General features: G+C 43.1%; 1 protein-coding gene across 2 annotated transcripts in view; it reads left to right on the top strand.

The window, feature by feature from the left end:
* The window catches only part of LOC134601517 (uncharacterized), a 70,940-nt gene that overhangs the window by 40,996 nt on the left and 15,440 nt on the right, over positions 1-14,504 (top strand). The window contains exons 5-7 of one of the 2 annotated variants that reach the window (XM_063446024.1): positions 1,585-1,677; positions 10,650-10,677; positions 14,097-14,137. In XM_063446024.1, the coding sequence (XP_063302094.1) occupies positions 1,585-1,677; positions 10,650-10,677; positions 14,097-14,137 (162 nt within the window). The remainder of the gene's footprint in view (positions 1-1,584; positions 1,678-10,649; positions 10,678-14,096; positions 14,138-14,504) is intronic. The other variant, XM_063446025.1, reaches the window with a different exon arrangement.

Raw genomic sequence — 14,504 nt, 5'->3', positions numbered from 1 at the left:
ATATTAGCGCAATTGGGCTCAGGAGCGGTATTAAACAATTTTAACGGATATGTACCAAGCTCACTATCAGTCTGACCCTCAGGAATGAAAGCATACATGTGGATCTTTGTTTTTTTTTTGTTTTTTTTTGTGCAGTTGGCTTGGGGCACACTTAGAAATACAGCGCCTGAGTGAGGTTGTTAATCTGCGGTATTTAAAAGGATTTAAAGGGAAACTGTAGTGCCAGGAAAACAAACAAATGATTCTGGCACTATAGCTTCCCCCTTTGTAAAGCCCTCCCTCCCCCCCCCCCCCCCCCCGCGTGACACCTTCTGTCTCTTACCTGAGTCCAGCACCGAAGTTCCTTGTCACTGGCTCGGCTCCATGCAGGCTCCTCCATTGATGACATCAGCCAGCAGGTGAGACCTAATCCCTTGTTTGCTTCATTTTATGGGGCCAAAAATCTGGCCGGCTGCCCACCTTTAGCCCCACCTGGGGCAGGCAGCCAGTTGTTTCCTGGGCGGGCGGCGAGGGAGCACTTTTCCCTAAACTCTCCTGCCCAGCTCGAACTACAGTGATGCCGGGTGCCGGAATATGACGTCAGTCCGGCTCCCGGCATCACTCTGTGGCACGCGAGGGAGCTGAGCAGAGAGCTCAGAGCTCCCACGCTGACAACTTAGAGTGGTCGTCCACCCACCTGCCTGCACGTCTGCCCGCCTTCCTGTCCAGCAACCCGGCAACCCACTAGATCCCTGGTGAAAAATCCACCCAGGCTGGATGGATTTAATTTTTTATTTTTTTTAAATAATAATTGTGAGTGTTGAAAATGTGTGTGTTTGTCAGTGAATGTGAGTGTGTGTCAGGGAATGTGAGTGAGTGAGTATGTGTGTCAGTGAAGGTGAGTGTGTGTGTCTGAGTGTGGGTGCATCTGTCAGTGAGTGTATGCGTCTGTCAGTGTGTGTCTGAATGATTGTATGTGTGTCAGATTGTGTCAAATTAGTGAGTGTATGTGTGTGTATGTCAGTGTATCTGAGAGTGTGTGCTTGTCCATGAGTGTGTATCTGTCAGTCAAAATGTGTGTAAATTAACAGGAAGAGGTGTGGCCTTGGCAGGAAGGGGCGAGTAAAATTAAATTAGGGCCTGAGATCTGTCATGCCTAGGGCAGCACCATTTCAAAATACACCACTGCTTTGAGCACTGCACAAAGCTAATTTGTCAGTCTGGCAAACAGTACCCCTGTTCGTACTTTTACTAGATGGTCTATGACACCAACAAATGTTAAAAAAATTAAAAATATAATTTGCATTTATTACAACAAGGTGAAATTAAAAAAAACCAATACTTACAGATAACATTGTAAACATGTAGATGTTTAATAAAAGTTTTAGAAAATTTTGGACAAAAAGTGTAAATACTACACTTACTTTTAAAGTCCACAAGTTTTTTGTTATTTTTGCTTGTTTGCCTTTGTAATCTTTCAATGATATTATCTGTTTCCTTTTCTTCCCCTTGACTTCTACATCCTTTCTATTTCTGTAATGTGTATAATTATTTAAATAGTGATACTTTTCCATATCTTTTCTCCATGCAATCATTTTTCATCAGCTGCAAATGAAATACCAATATATCAAATTATCATTCCAATCATATTTGTGTTCCTTCTGATTGTCGTGGGTGGAATTCTAATCTTGAGAAAAGGTAAGAATCTTTGTTAACTGCTCCGATGGGTGAGTTAAATAGTGCTCTAAAGCTTGTATTTCAGAACCAGACATCTAGACAGGGCCATCATTTCCCCATGTGCTGCCTTGTCGTTGGGGTGGCACACAGGAGAAGTGTGACACGGTTGGAACCGTGTGTCATTGGTGCTATACCAGAAGTGCCCGGGAAAGAAGAAGAATAGCTCCTCTCCCACACATGCAGCTTAGGGAACTGCAGGAGAATGCATGAAGATGACATCAGAGTCATAACCACGCACAACCTCCTGGATCTCCAGTTGTCTGCAATTACAGTAGAACAAGTGATAACAATGAGAAGGCACAGAAGAGAACAAGTGAGCAAAGGGCAATAATTGGTGTGGAAAATAGGAGAACAATATTGTGAGGCAGAGGGACAGAAGAGCAGAATAGGTGATTGAAGGTGGGAGAGAAAAAAGAAACAAGGGAGGGACATAGAAATCAGAATAATGAAGATTGGTAAAACTAACAAGTGGGAATAAAGAAGAGGAATTCACATAACAAATCACTTAACAAATGAAGGATGGAGAAGAGAAGAGGGGTACAAGTGAGGGACAGGGGAAATATTAGGGGTACAAGTGAGGTATTAGGATAAAGAAGAGGTGTACAAGTGAGGGAAGAGGGAAATGAGAAGAGGGAAACAATTGGAGAAAGAGGGTTATGGTTTGAGGGGCATAATTGGGGAAAGGGAGAGAGGAACACATGTGAGCGAGAAATAAGTGAATAGAGTGGGGTGGAGAGGTGCAAATAGGAATTGGAAATTGGAAACACAGTACACAAACACACTTACACATGCACACTAAATACCCACACATGCACAAGAAAACTTCACACAAATATGATCCTGCATACACACACACACACACTGGAACTCTATGAAACACACTACTAAATTCACACACTAGCACTCTAAGCAAATGCACGCATTATTCACATGCAGTCACTATCATTTCACACAAATATGTTCCTACATCCAAATTGCCATTCAGACACCTAACCAGTCACATACTCTGAACCGGTCATATTCCCCTATCCACCCAGTCAGTCCTATCTCACCTCCCAGTTTTACATATGTCACATTCACACACTTGGCCAAATAGCATGTCACTTACTCTCCACCCACCTAGTCATAATTACCATACCACCATACTCCAAACTACTCACATTCATCCATCACATAACTCAAACTAGTCCCATTTATCCAACCAATCACAAAACCCAAACACCAAACTTCTTATATATGACATGCCAGGATGTATTGAGGAAACTGGCCTTGGGCAGCATAGAGGGTATAGGCAGCCCTGCATCCAGGTGCAAAAAGTAGACAAGTGGTAGGATTGTATCCAATCTTGCAAACGTTATAGGGTAATGGAGCTTTAGCTGCCTTCAGGATGTTTTTATTTACTTTTTTAGAAAGTGTTTTTTTATTTTTTTTTAACAGGAATAGAAAAGTCAAGCACAGGCAATACACATCCAGCATTATAAGTTGTTCATTTAGCATAAATATAACATAGATGACCATCATCAGTTTTTAAAGGAATAAGTCTAGATGTATTTCATTGGTTGGGTGCTTGAATTGTGTCACTATACACAAATGCCAGTAATAATAATAATACGAGTAAACAAATAGATATCTAGATTCATTCTCTACTCGCAGTCCCGTAGCAGTTTAATCTTGCTTCTATGGGGCTTTATTCTAAAAAACAGTTATGTGGACTCATTAAAAATGAATTTAGTATATCAATGTCAATGCAAGGAGCTAAGAGTGACATCTACTAAATTGCACGTATTGTCCTCATGGTAAAATAACCATTTGGCTTAACATTGCTGGATTTTTTGGAATGTACCTTTTATCGGACAGGAAGTCCACTCTTTAATATTCTATAATGGTGTGAAAACCATAGAGTATTCATACGGATACTAACAATACAATTGATATTAACACCTATAAGTTCCTTTTTAAAGAACACCCTAGAATCCCAACCTTCTACTTCCTCCCGAAAGTGCACAAGTCAAAAACAAATCCACCTGGAAGGCCAATAATAAGTGGAATCGACTCCCTCACATCTAAATTATCTCAATTTATAGACCATTCATTGCAAAAATATGCCCAAGCGGCTAAGTCTTATTTAAAGGACACAAAACATTTACTACAAGAACTAGACTCGATTGAATGGCATAAGGACTACATCTGGATTACGCTAGATGTAAGTTCCTTATATTCAGTGATAGACCACAATCAAGGGTTAGAAGCAGTGAGAAATAAACTTGAGGGAGATGAAACCTTAGATTCCAATTTTAGGTTATTTTTGCTTGATGCCATTGGTTCATTTTGACACATAATTTCTTTATGTTCAATGATGAGTTTTTTCTACAGATCAAGGGTACGGCTATGGGCACCAGATTTGCACCTAGTTACGCTAACATCTTTATGGACAGTTGGGAACAGACATTTGTCTGGGCAGACAATCCATTTGGGGCAAATCTGGTGCTCTGGCGTCGGTATATTGATGGCATCCTTGTAATCTGGAAAGGGTCTGATGAAAAACTGGAGGACTTCTTCCTAGGGCTGGGACCGCACATGAGGGGCTGGATAAAAGTACTCTGCTTCTTTTTTCTCCCTTTTTACAAGTACTCTGCTCCTTCTTTCTCCTATTCTACAAGTACTCTGCTAAATCTTTCTCCTAGTCTACAAGTACTTTGCTCCTTCTTTCTACTTTTTACAAGTACTCTGCTCATTCTTTCTCCTATTCTACAAGTACTTTGCTCCTTCTTTCTACTTTTTACAAGTACTCTGCTAATTCTTTTTTCCTATTCTACAAGTACTCTGTTCCGTTCTCCTTTTCTACAAGTACTCTGCTCCTTCTTTCTCCAATTCTACAAGTACTCTGTTCATTTCTCCTTTTTTACAAGTACTCTGCTCCTTCTTTCTCCTATTTTACAAGTACTCTGTTCCTTCTTTCTCCTATTCTGCAAGGCAGCCCAAGGCACATGTGATCATGAATGGCACCCTCACAGAGGAATTCTCTATCTACAATGGCACATGCCAGGGATGCCCCCTATCTCTGCTGCTCTTCATCCTTGCCCTTGAACCCCTCCTGACAGCACTAAGATGAAATCCGGACATCACAGTTGCAGAGAAGGGGACCATGCATTACAAAGCTTGCAGCATATGCGGATGACCTCCTCTTCTTTATCACAAACCCAGAAATTTAATTCCCAAACATCTTACAAGCATTTAAAGAATATGGAGTCTCCAATATGAAAATAAACTTCTCCAAGTCCTTTGTCCTGAATATGTCTATGCCCAGGGACCAAGCTGAATCGCTTCGAAACAGATTCTAATGGGCAGAATCTAATGGGCATAATCTAAAATACGCTACTTGGGCATATAGCTAACCAAGAATAGAATAGACCTATTAAAGATAATTTTGAGCCAATGCTAAGCACGCTTAAGAGGGACTTGCAGGAATGGTCTTACTCGCACACCACGTGACTGAGCCGTATCCAAATAGCTAAAATGAACTTCCTCCTGCGACTGCTATATCTCCTGCAGGCTTTCCCCATCTTGATTTCAAGGTCCTACTTTAATTCCCTACATATGGCACTAGAGAAATATGTATGTAAAGGAAAAAAAACCTAGACTAAAGTATGACTAACTAACGCAGCCCAAGGAAAGGGGAGGTCTGGCAATGCTGGATTTCTTTCTCTATTATGCCGCATGCCATCTCCTTCGGATAGTGGAATGGTCCAAAAGCAAAGTGAAAAAACTCTGGAAACAGTGGAGGAAGCAGATATAGGCACACTAGTAGCCCTGATTCAGTGGTTGACTACACTACACTACAGGTCTGGCACGGGCTAGGGGGAATGAGCGGCCTTACCTCATATCCATCACCACTACTCCCTTTAACACACACCACTTTCAAGATGGGCCTAGACCCTAGCGAATTTAAAGACTTCTCTACTGACTCACTGCCCAGCCTATGCCACCCACACCCTGTGACGGTGCTGAAATCCCTCCCTGACCTCTCAGGGTAATCGACCCCAACCTTTATACAACTATTCAAATACCAACAGCTGACAAGCTTTGTCAAAACATTACCACAGGGACAGGCACTGAAACGTGCACCCACACTATTTGAACAGACATGCATTGATCCAGAGCTTCTCTTGCATGGCATGTCTCTATACTCCATGCTGCAAATGCTCATTCCAATAGAATCACCAAAATTTATAGGGAAATGAGAAACATCCCTATACAACAGGTTTGGTAACGGGGATTGGGAAGAAATATGCTACCTAACACACAGATGTTCAGTCTTTAGCAAAACCCAAGAAACAGCCAACAAACTGCTAACCAACTGGTATTGCATTCCTGACATGCTTTTATTTTCAGTTTTACATCTATTTCTATTTTATAATATTTTTTAGCCAAATATTTTTATCCAATACTTGTTAAGTATTTTATCTCTCTCTACGTCAAGATTGGGTATTAGATCTATTGGTACGCTTGGGTCTTTGCACCTATAACTATTCATACATGAAGTCAGCTGACAAGACACAAAAATACCTGGACATTTGGGCAAACTGGTTGTTGACTACAGCAGGAACAGGATTTGCTAGCAAACTCAATCACTAAGATGGCACCTTACACTATGACATTTCATACATAAGGTATCATTCCCCAAACAAGGGATAAGTACCGCTAACGAGATACCCTAACTCGTCTCCCCCTTTTTTTTTCTCCTATCTTTTACTCTCCTTTACTCTTCTTTCATTCCCCTCCTTCCCCCACCCCACCATCCTTCTGTCATGATACTTTACCTTACTCCCGCGGACCCGCAATGAGGAGCTCCAGGTGCTGACTCTTACCAGTGACAGCAATCATGTCGGACTCCAGACCCTCCACGTACGCCCCCTTTTATGACGCGGCGCATGAAAATTATAAATATTCCACATTCCCGGACATTTTGGGGGCATGAATTTAAAGCAAAAGATGCTCCATTATAAAAGAGCACCTTGTGCTTTTATTCGGTGCCCTATTGTGGTTCACTGGTTGTTCCCTATAGTGCTATATTGATTTCTGTCTGTGTATTTTGGTATTTGACTTGGCTAGTGTTATAGTGACTATTCTACTTTCTGGTATCCTGAATCTGCTTGTTTTCTCATTTATCCTGTTTTCTGGTTGCCTGACTAGGCTACTACTTATCATTATCCTGATCTCTGGTTTTCCTTGACTTTGGCTATAACTCGACTATTCTATCTACGTTAAACCCGGCCATTCTAAGGTCCGGTCAGGGCCGGACTGGGAAAAAAATTAGGCCCGGGCATTTTTTAATCAGAGCGGCCCACTAAGAAGGGGGCGGGGCCAGAGAGGGTGTGTTTTGTCATCACTAATGACAAGCACGCCCCCTCTCAAAGTGAGCATGTTAGTTCGATGCGCAGAGCCCAGCTGAAGAGCTCTGGCATTAGAAAAAGGCCCTGAATTTGTTCTACGCAGCGCAAGCAAATTTAATAACATGCTTGCGCTGTGTTTGCTTTTAAATTGTCTCTGGTGTCTCCACAAGTGGGATACCAGAGGACAAAAGGGCCAGGAAAGTGCATGGTGCATATGTTTGGAGCCTGCTTGTGGGATTGCGTGTGTGTAGAGTGTGGTGTGGTATTGTGTAAATAGGTCAATTTAATTTGTGTTTGTGGCTAGGGGCTGTAGAGAGTGTGTGTATAGGGGGCATAGTGTTATAGGGGATGAGGCGAGTGTGTGCATACGGGCTATAGTGTGTGTGTATATAGGTGACGTAGTGTGTGTAGGGGTTGTAGAGAGGGTGTGTTTAGAGAATGTTGTATGTGTTTGCTGACAAGGAATGTAGTGTGTGTGTGTGTGTGTAGGTGGTGCAGTGTGTGTGTGTGTGTGTAGGAGATCTACTGTGTAAAGGACCCAGAGTGTGTATAGGAGATTGTGTGTGTGTGTGTGTAGAGGATTAAGAGTGCATATAGGCAGAGGTGTATCCTGGTTTTGTGCTGCCCTAGGCAGGACAAAACTCAGGCGCCCCCCTCCCCCCCGCACCACCCCCACCCAACCCTTCCCCACGCCCCGCCTTCTAAGTACACACACACATTCACTGACAGATACGCATTCACTAACAGAAACACACACTCACTAACAGACACACACACACACACACACTAACAGACACACACTAACAGACACACACACACTAACAGACACACACACACACTAACAGACACACACTAACAGACACACACACTAACAGACACACACACACACACTCACTCACATCAACACTTTTTTACTTTAACCCCCCCAGCCTCCTTACCTTTGGGAATGCGGGGGGGGGTCACCTTTCTCCCTGGTGGTCCAGTGGCTGATGGGCGGTCCGGGGGCGCTGGCGACGGAGCACTTCCTCTGAGCACTCTGCTCAGCTCCCTCGCGCGCCGCAGTGAGGCTGGGAGCCGGAATATGACGTCATATTCCGGCTCCCAGCCTCACTCTGCGGCGCTCAAGGGGGCTGAGCAGACAGCTCAGAGGAAGTGCTCCCTCGCCAGCCGCCCGCGCCTCCCGACCACCCAGCAGCCCGCCGGCATGTCTGTTAGCCGCAGGGCTAACAAGACATTTGCCTTGGGCATTTGGGGGTGTCTTTTTTTGCCGCCCCCTGGAAAATGCCGCCTAAGGCAAATGCCTTATTTGCCTCGCGGCTAAAACGTCAACATATAGGGTAAGGGATCTAGCATGTGTCTGGAGCGTAATGTGTGTAGTGGTGCAGTGTGAGGGGTGCTGTAGTGTGTATGTATATATATATATATATTTATTTGGATGTATAGTATGTGTGAGGGGCGCAGTGTGTGTGTATGCAAGAGGGGTGCTGTGTGTGAGGGTGTTTTTATCTGCCGTCACATTCTATTCTAGGTTTCTAATTTTCTTTGTCTGTTAACTCACTGAGGGTTATTTTATACATTATATATATATATATATATATGTGTGTGTGTGCTGTGTGTGTGAGCGAGGGTGCTGTCTGTCTGAGGGTGCTGTCTGTCTGAGGGTGCTGTGTGTGAGTGAGGGTGCTGTCTGTCTGAGGGTGCTGTGTGTGAGTGAGGGTGCTGTGTGTGAGTGAGGATGTGCTGTGTGTGTTTGGGTGCTGCGATGTGTGTTTGTGTGCTGCGCGTGAGTGAGGATGTGCTGTGTGTGTTTGGGTGCTGCGATGTGTGTTTGTGTGCTGCGCTGTGTGTCTGGGGGTGCGCTGTGTGTGTTTGGGTGCGCTGTGTGTGTTTGGGTGCTGTGTGTGTTTGGGTGCGCTGTGTGTGTTTGGGTGCGCTGTGTGTCTGGGGATGCGCTGTGTGTCTGGGGATGCGCTGTGTGTCTGGGGGTGCTGTGTGTGTGTCTGGGGGTGCTGTGTGTGTGTCTGGGGGTGCTGTGTGTGTGTCTGAGGGTGCTGTGTGTGTGTCTGGGGGTGCTGTGTGTGTCTGGGGGTGCTGTGTGTGTCTGAGGGTGCTGTGTGTGTGTCTGGGGGTGCTGTGTGTGTGTCTGGGGGTGCTGTGTGTGTCTGAGGGTGCTGTGTGTGTGTCTGGGGGTGCTGTGTGTGTCTGGGGGTGCTGTGTGTGTCTGGGTGCTGTGTGTGTCTGAGGGTGCTGTGTGTGTGTCTGGGGGTGCTGTGTGTGTGTGAGTGTATTTTTTTATTTAAATTTAAAAATATTTTTTTATTAATAAAATGTTAAAAAAAAATAAGTTATATGACCCCCCCCTCCTTTCTTACCTTTATCCTGGGAGGGTGGGGGGGGGGGGCGTACTGTCATGAGGAGGGCCGTGCTGTAATGGAGGGTGCTGCCTTCCCTGGTGATCCAGTGGTGAGAGTGAACTCTAGCCCCTGCAGGCTAGAGTTCACTCTCGCGAGATCTGAGCGTTGCCGCGGTAACCGCGGCAACGCTCAGAATCCCGCAAGAGGATCCGGCGGAGCTGCTGGCTAGAGCTCCGCCGGTCGGTCCTCTCTCCTACCTCCCTCCCTCCCACACTCCCCAGGCGGCCGCATCTCAGTGCCTTTGGGCCGGTGGGGAGATCTTTGATCTCCCCACCGGCCCATGGAGACAAACAGCAGGGCCGGCGCTCGGGTAGCGCTGGCCCTGCAGGAGCCGGACGGGGAGATCCTGTGATCTCCCCTGCCGGCCTCGGCCCCACGGCCATCGCGGCCCACCGGGCATTTGCCCGGTATGCCCGATGGCCAGTCCGGGCCTGGGTCCGGTAATACATTTTCTATTTGGATTATATTCTGCGTGTTGGGGTCACTTGTCATGACACCTTCCCTCCACTACAAGACGGTCTCTAGATAGATTCACTGTACATACGCAAGGAGACAGATCGCAAACCCCTAATCTAAGAGACTCTTTGCAATGTTCCATGCATGGTTCTTTTAAATGTGACCTGTGCATCCTACTACAGTTATCTGCAAAAACCAAGACCTGCGCATCTCTCATTCTTGCTTACATACCGCTCATATGAGACCTGCGAGTCTCTCAAGTCTTCATTTAAAATCTTAAACTTATCGACTGTGAAAGGAGGGAACTGCGCGTCCCACCCTTACTTGATGCTACCTGCATCTCATGAAAATTAATATTTACAACAACAACAAAAAAATTACAAAGCAACAAAAAAAGTGCTTATTAAAAATAGCACATTATTATTATTATTATTATTGCCATTTATATAGCGCCAACAGATTCCGTAGAGCTTTACAATATTATAAGAGGGGGGATTTAACTATAACTAGGACAATTACAAATAAACTTACAGGAACAATAGGTTGAAGAGTACCCTGCTCAATCGAGCTTACATTCTATAGGAGGTGGGGTGTAAAACACATTAGGACACATCTGCCACGCCTTCTATAGTTATAGTAACTGAATTTAACTTATTATTTATATATTTAGGATTTCTTTGTAAGAAAGGACACAACACGTAAGTATATTTTAGCTTATATTTTAGTTAAGACATAATACACAGAGCTATCTCTCACTCTGCCGCTCTCTATATAATATACACAGCTATCTCCCACCCTGCTCCTCTCTATATAATATACACAGCTATCTCTCACTCTGCACCTCTCTATATAATATAACCTGCTATCTCTCACTCTGCTCCTCTCTTTATAATATACACAGCTATCTCTCACTCTGCCGCTCTCTATGTAATATACACAGCTATCTCTCACTCTGCCGCTCTCTATGTAATATACACAGCTATCTCTCACTCTGCTCCTCTCTATATAATATACACAGCTATCTCTCACTCTGCCACTCTCTATATAATATACACAGCTATCTCTCACTCTGCCACTCTCTATATAATATACACAGCTATCTCTCACTCTGCCACTCTCTATATAATATACACAGCTATCTCTCACTCTGCTCCGCTTTATATAATATACACAGCTATCTCTCACTCTGCCACTTTCTATATAATATACACAGCTATCTCTCACTCTGCTCCTCTCTATATAATATACACAGCTATCTCACACTCTGCTACTCTCTATATAATATACACAGCTATCTCTCACTCTGCTCCTCTCCATATAATATACACAGCTATCTCTCACTCTGTTCCTCTCTATATAATATACACAGCTATCTCTCACTCTGCTCCTCTCTATATAATATACACAGCTATCTCTCACTCTGCTCCTCTCTATATAATATACACAGCTATCTCCCACCCTGCTCCTCTACATATAATATACACAGCTATCTCTCACTATGTTCCTCTCTATATAATATACACAGCTATCTCTCACTCTGCTCCTCTCTATATAATATACACAGCTATCTCTCACTCTGCTCCTCTCTCTATAATATACACAGCTATCTCTCACTCTGCTCCTCTCTCTATAATATACACAGCTATCTCTCACTCTGCTCCTCTCTATATAATATACACAGCTATCTCTCGCTCTGCTCCTCTCTATATAATATACACAGCTATCTCTCACTCTGCTCCTCTCTATATAATATACACAGCTATCTCTCACTCTGCTCCTCTCTATATAATATACACAGCTATCTCTCACTCTGCTCCTCTCTCTATAATATACACAGCTATCTCTCACTCTTCTCCTCTCTATATAATATACACAGCTATCTCTCACTCTGCTCCTCTCTCTATAATATACACAGCTATCTCTCACTCTGCTCCTCTCTATATAATATACACAGCTATCTCTCGCTCTGCTCCTCTCTATATAATATACACAGCTATCTCTCACTCTGCTCCTCTCTATATAATATACACAGCTATCTCTCACTCTGCTCCTCTCTATATAATATACACAGCTATCTCTCACTCTGCTCCTCTCTCTATAATATACACAGCTATCTCTCACTCTTCTCCTCTCTCTATAATATACACAGCTATCTCTCGCTCTGCTCCTCTCTATATAATATACACAGCTATCTCTCGCTCTGCTCCTCTCTATATAATATACACAGCTATCTCTCGCTCTGCTCCTCTCTATATAATATATGCAGCTATCTCCCATTCTGCTCCTCTCTATATAATATACACAGCTATCTCTCACTCTGTTCCTCTCTATATAATATACACAGCTATCTCTCACTCTGCTCCTCTCTATATAATATACACAGCTATCTCTCACTCTGCTCCTCTCTATATAATATACACAGCTATCTCCCACCCTGCTCCTCTACATATAATATACACAGCTATCTCTCACTATGTTCCTCTCTATATAATATACACAGCTATCTCTCACTCTGCTCCTCTCTATATAATATACACAGCTATCTCTCACTCTGCTCCTCTCTATATAATATACACAGCTATCTCTCACTCTGCTCCTCTCTCTATAATATACACAGCTATCTCTCACTCTGCTCCTCTCTCTATAATATACACAGCTATCTCTCACTCTTCTCCTCTCTCTATAATATACACAGCTATCTCTCACTCTTCTCCTCTCTCTATAATATACACAGCTATCTCTCGCTCTGCTCCTCTCTATATAATATACACAGCTATCTCTCGCTCTGCTCCTCTCTATATAATATACACAGCTATCTCTCGCTCTGCTCCTCTCTATATAATATACACAGCTATCTCTCACTCTTCTCCTCTCTCTATAATATACACAGCTATCTCTCGCTCTGCTCCTCTCTATATAATATACACAGCTATCTCTCGCTCTGCTCCTCTCTATATAATATACACAGCTATCTCTCACTCTGCTCCGCTTTATATAATATACACAGCTATCTCTCACTCTGCCACTTTCTATATAATATACACAGCTATCTCTCACTCTGCTCCTCTCTATATAATATACACAGCTATCTCACACTCTGCTACTCTCTATATAATATACACAGCTATCTCTCACTCTGCTCCTCTCCATATAATATACACAGCTATCTCTCACTCTGTTCCTCTCTATATAATATACACAGCTATCTCTCACTCTGCTCCTCTCTATATAATATACACAGCTATCTCTCACTCTGCTCCTCTCTATATAATATACACAGCTATCTCCCACCCTGCTCCTCTACATATAATATACACAGCTATCTCTCACTATGTTCCTCTCTATATAATATACACAGCTATCTCTCACTCTGCTCCTCTCTATATAATATACACAGCTATCTCTCACTCTGCTCCTCTCTCTATAATATACACAGCTATCTCTCACTCTGCTCCTCTCTCTATAATATACACAGCTATCTCTCACTCTGCTCCTCTCTATATAATATACACAGCTATCTCTCGCTCTGCTCCTCTCTATATAATATACACAGCTATCTCTCACTCTGCTCCTCTTTATATAATATACACAGCTATCTCTCACTCTGCTCCTCTCTATATAATATACACAGCTATCTCTCACTCTGCTCCTCTCTATATAATATACACAGCTATCTCTCACTCTGCTCCTCTCTCTATAATATACACAGCTATCTCTCACTCTTCTCCTCTCTCTATAATATACACAGCTATCTCTCGCTCTGCTCCTCTCTATATAATATACACAGCTATCTCTCGCTCTGCTCCTCTCTATATAATATACACAGCTATCTCTCGCTCTGCTCCTCTCTATATAATATATGCAGCTATCTCTCATTCTGCTCCTCTCTATATAATATACACAGCTATCTCTCACTCTGCTCCTCTCTATATAATATACACCGCTATCTCTCACTCTGTTCCTCTCTATAAAATATACACAGCTATCTCTCGCTCTGCTCCTCTCTATATAATATACACAGCTATCTCTCACCTTCCTCCTCTCTATATAATATAAATGGCTATCTTTCATTTGATTTCTATTATTTGGATTCACATTGCGTTTTTTTTCTCTCTAGTACTGCCGTCCAGCAGATTGTTAATGAACCTGTGGTTGCCGGTAAGTTAGACATGTTAGTTAATTGGTAAACACACACAATGGGAAGTTAGTTTGTTTATTTTGTGGGATAACAAAGGCGCTAAGATTATAACTGTATCTGTCTCTCTGGTAAAGGGTAAGAGGATCTGTTCCAACTGTGCAGCTCCCTATCAGCAGATCCGTAGGTCAGCAGATTGCTTTCATACAGCCTGCATACTATGCAGGAAAATTACTCTTACATAGTAATCTAGGTTGAAAATAGACACAAGCCCATTGATATCAACTTTTAAAGACATCTTTTTATGTCATTGGTCCAAAAGAAGGCAGAACATTCAATTTGACTTTGCCAAACGTCAATTTGGACAATAATGCCACAAAAATGGGAGGG

The sequence above is a fragment of the Pelobates fuscus genome, chromosome 3 (assembly GCF_036172605.1).
Source record: "Pelobates fuscus isolate aPelFus1 chromosome 3, aPelFus1.pri, whole genome shotgun sequence".
Classification (NCBI taxonomy): Eukaryota; Metazoa; Chordata; class Amphibia; order Anura; family Pelobatidae; genus Pelobates; species Pelobates fuscus.
Note: the sequence above shows the minus strand (reverse complement) of the source record. Positions and strands in the feature narration are given on the sequence as shown.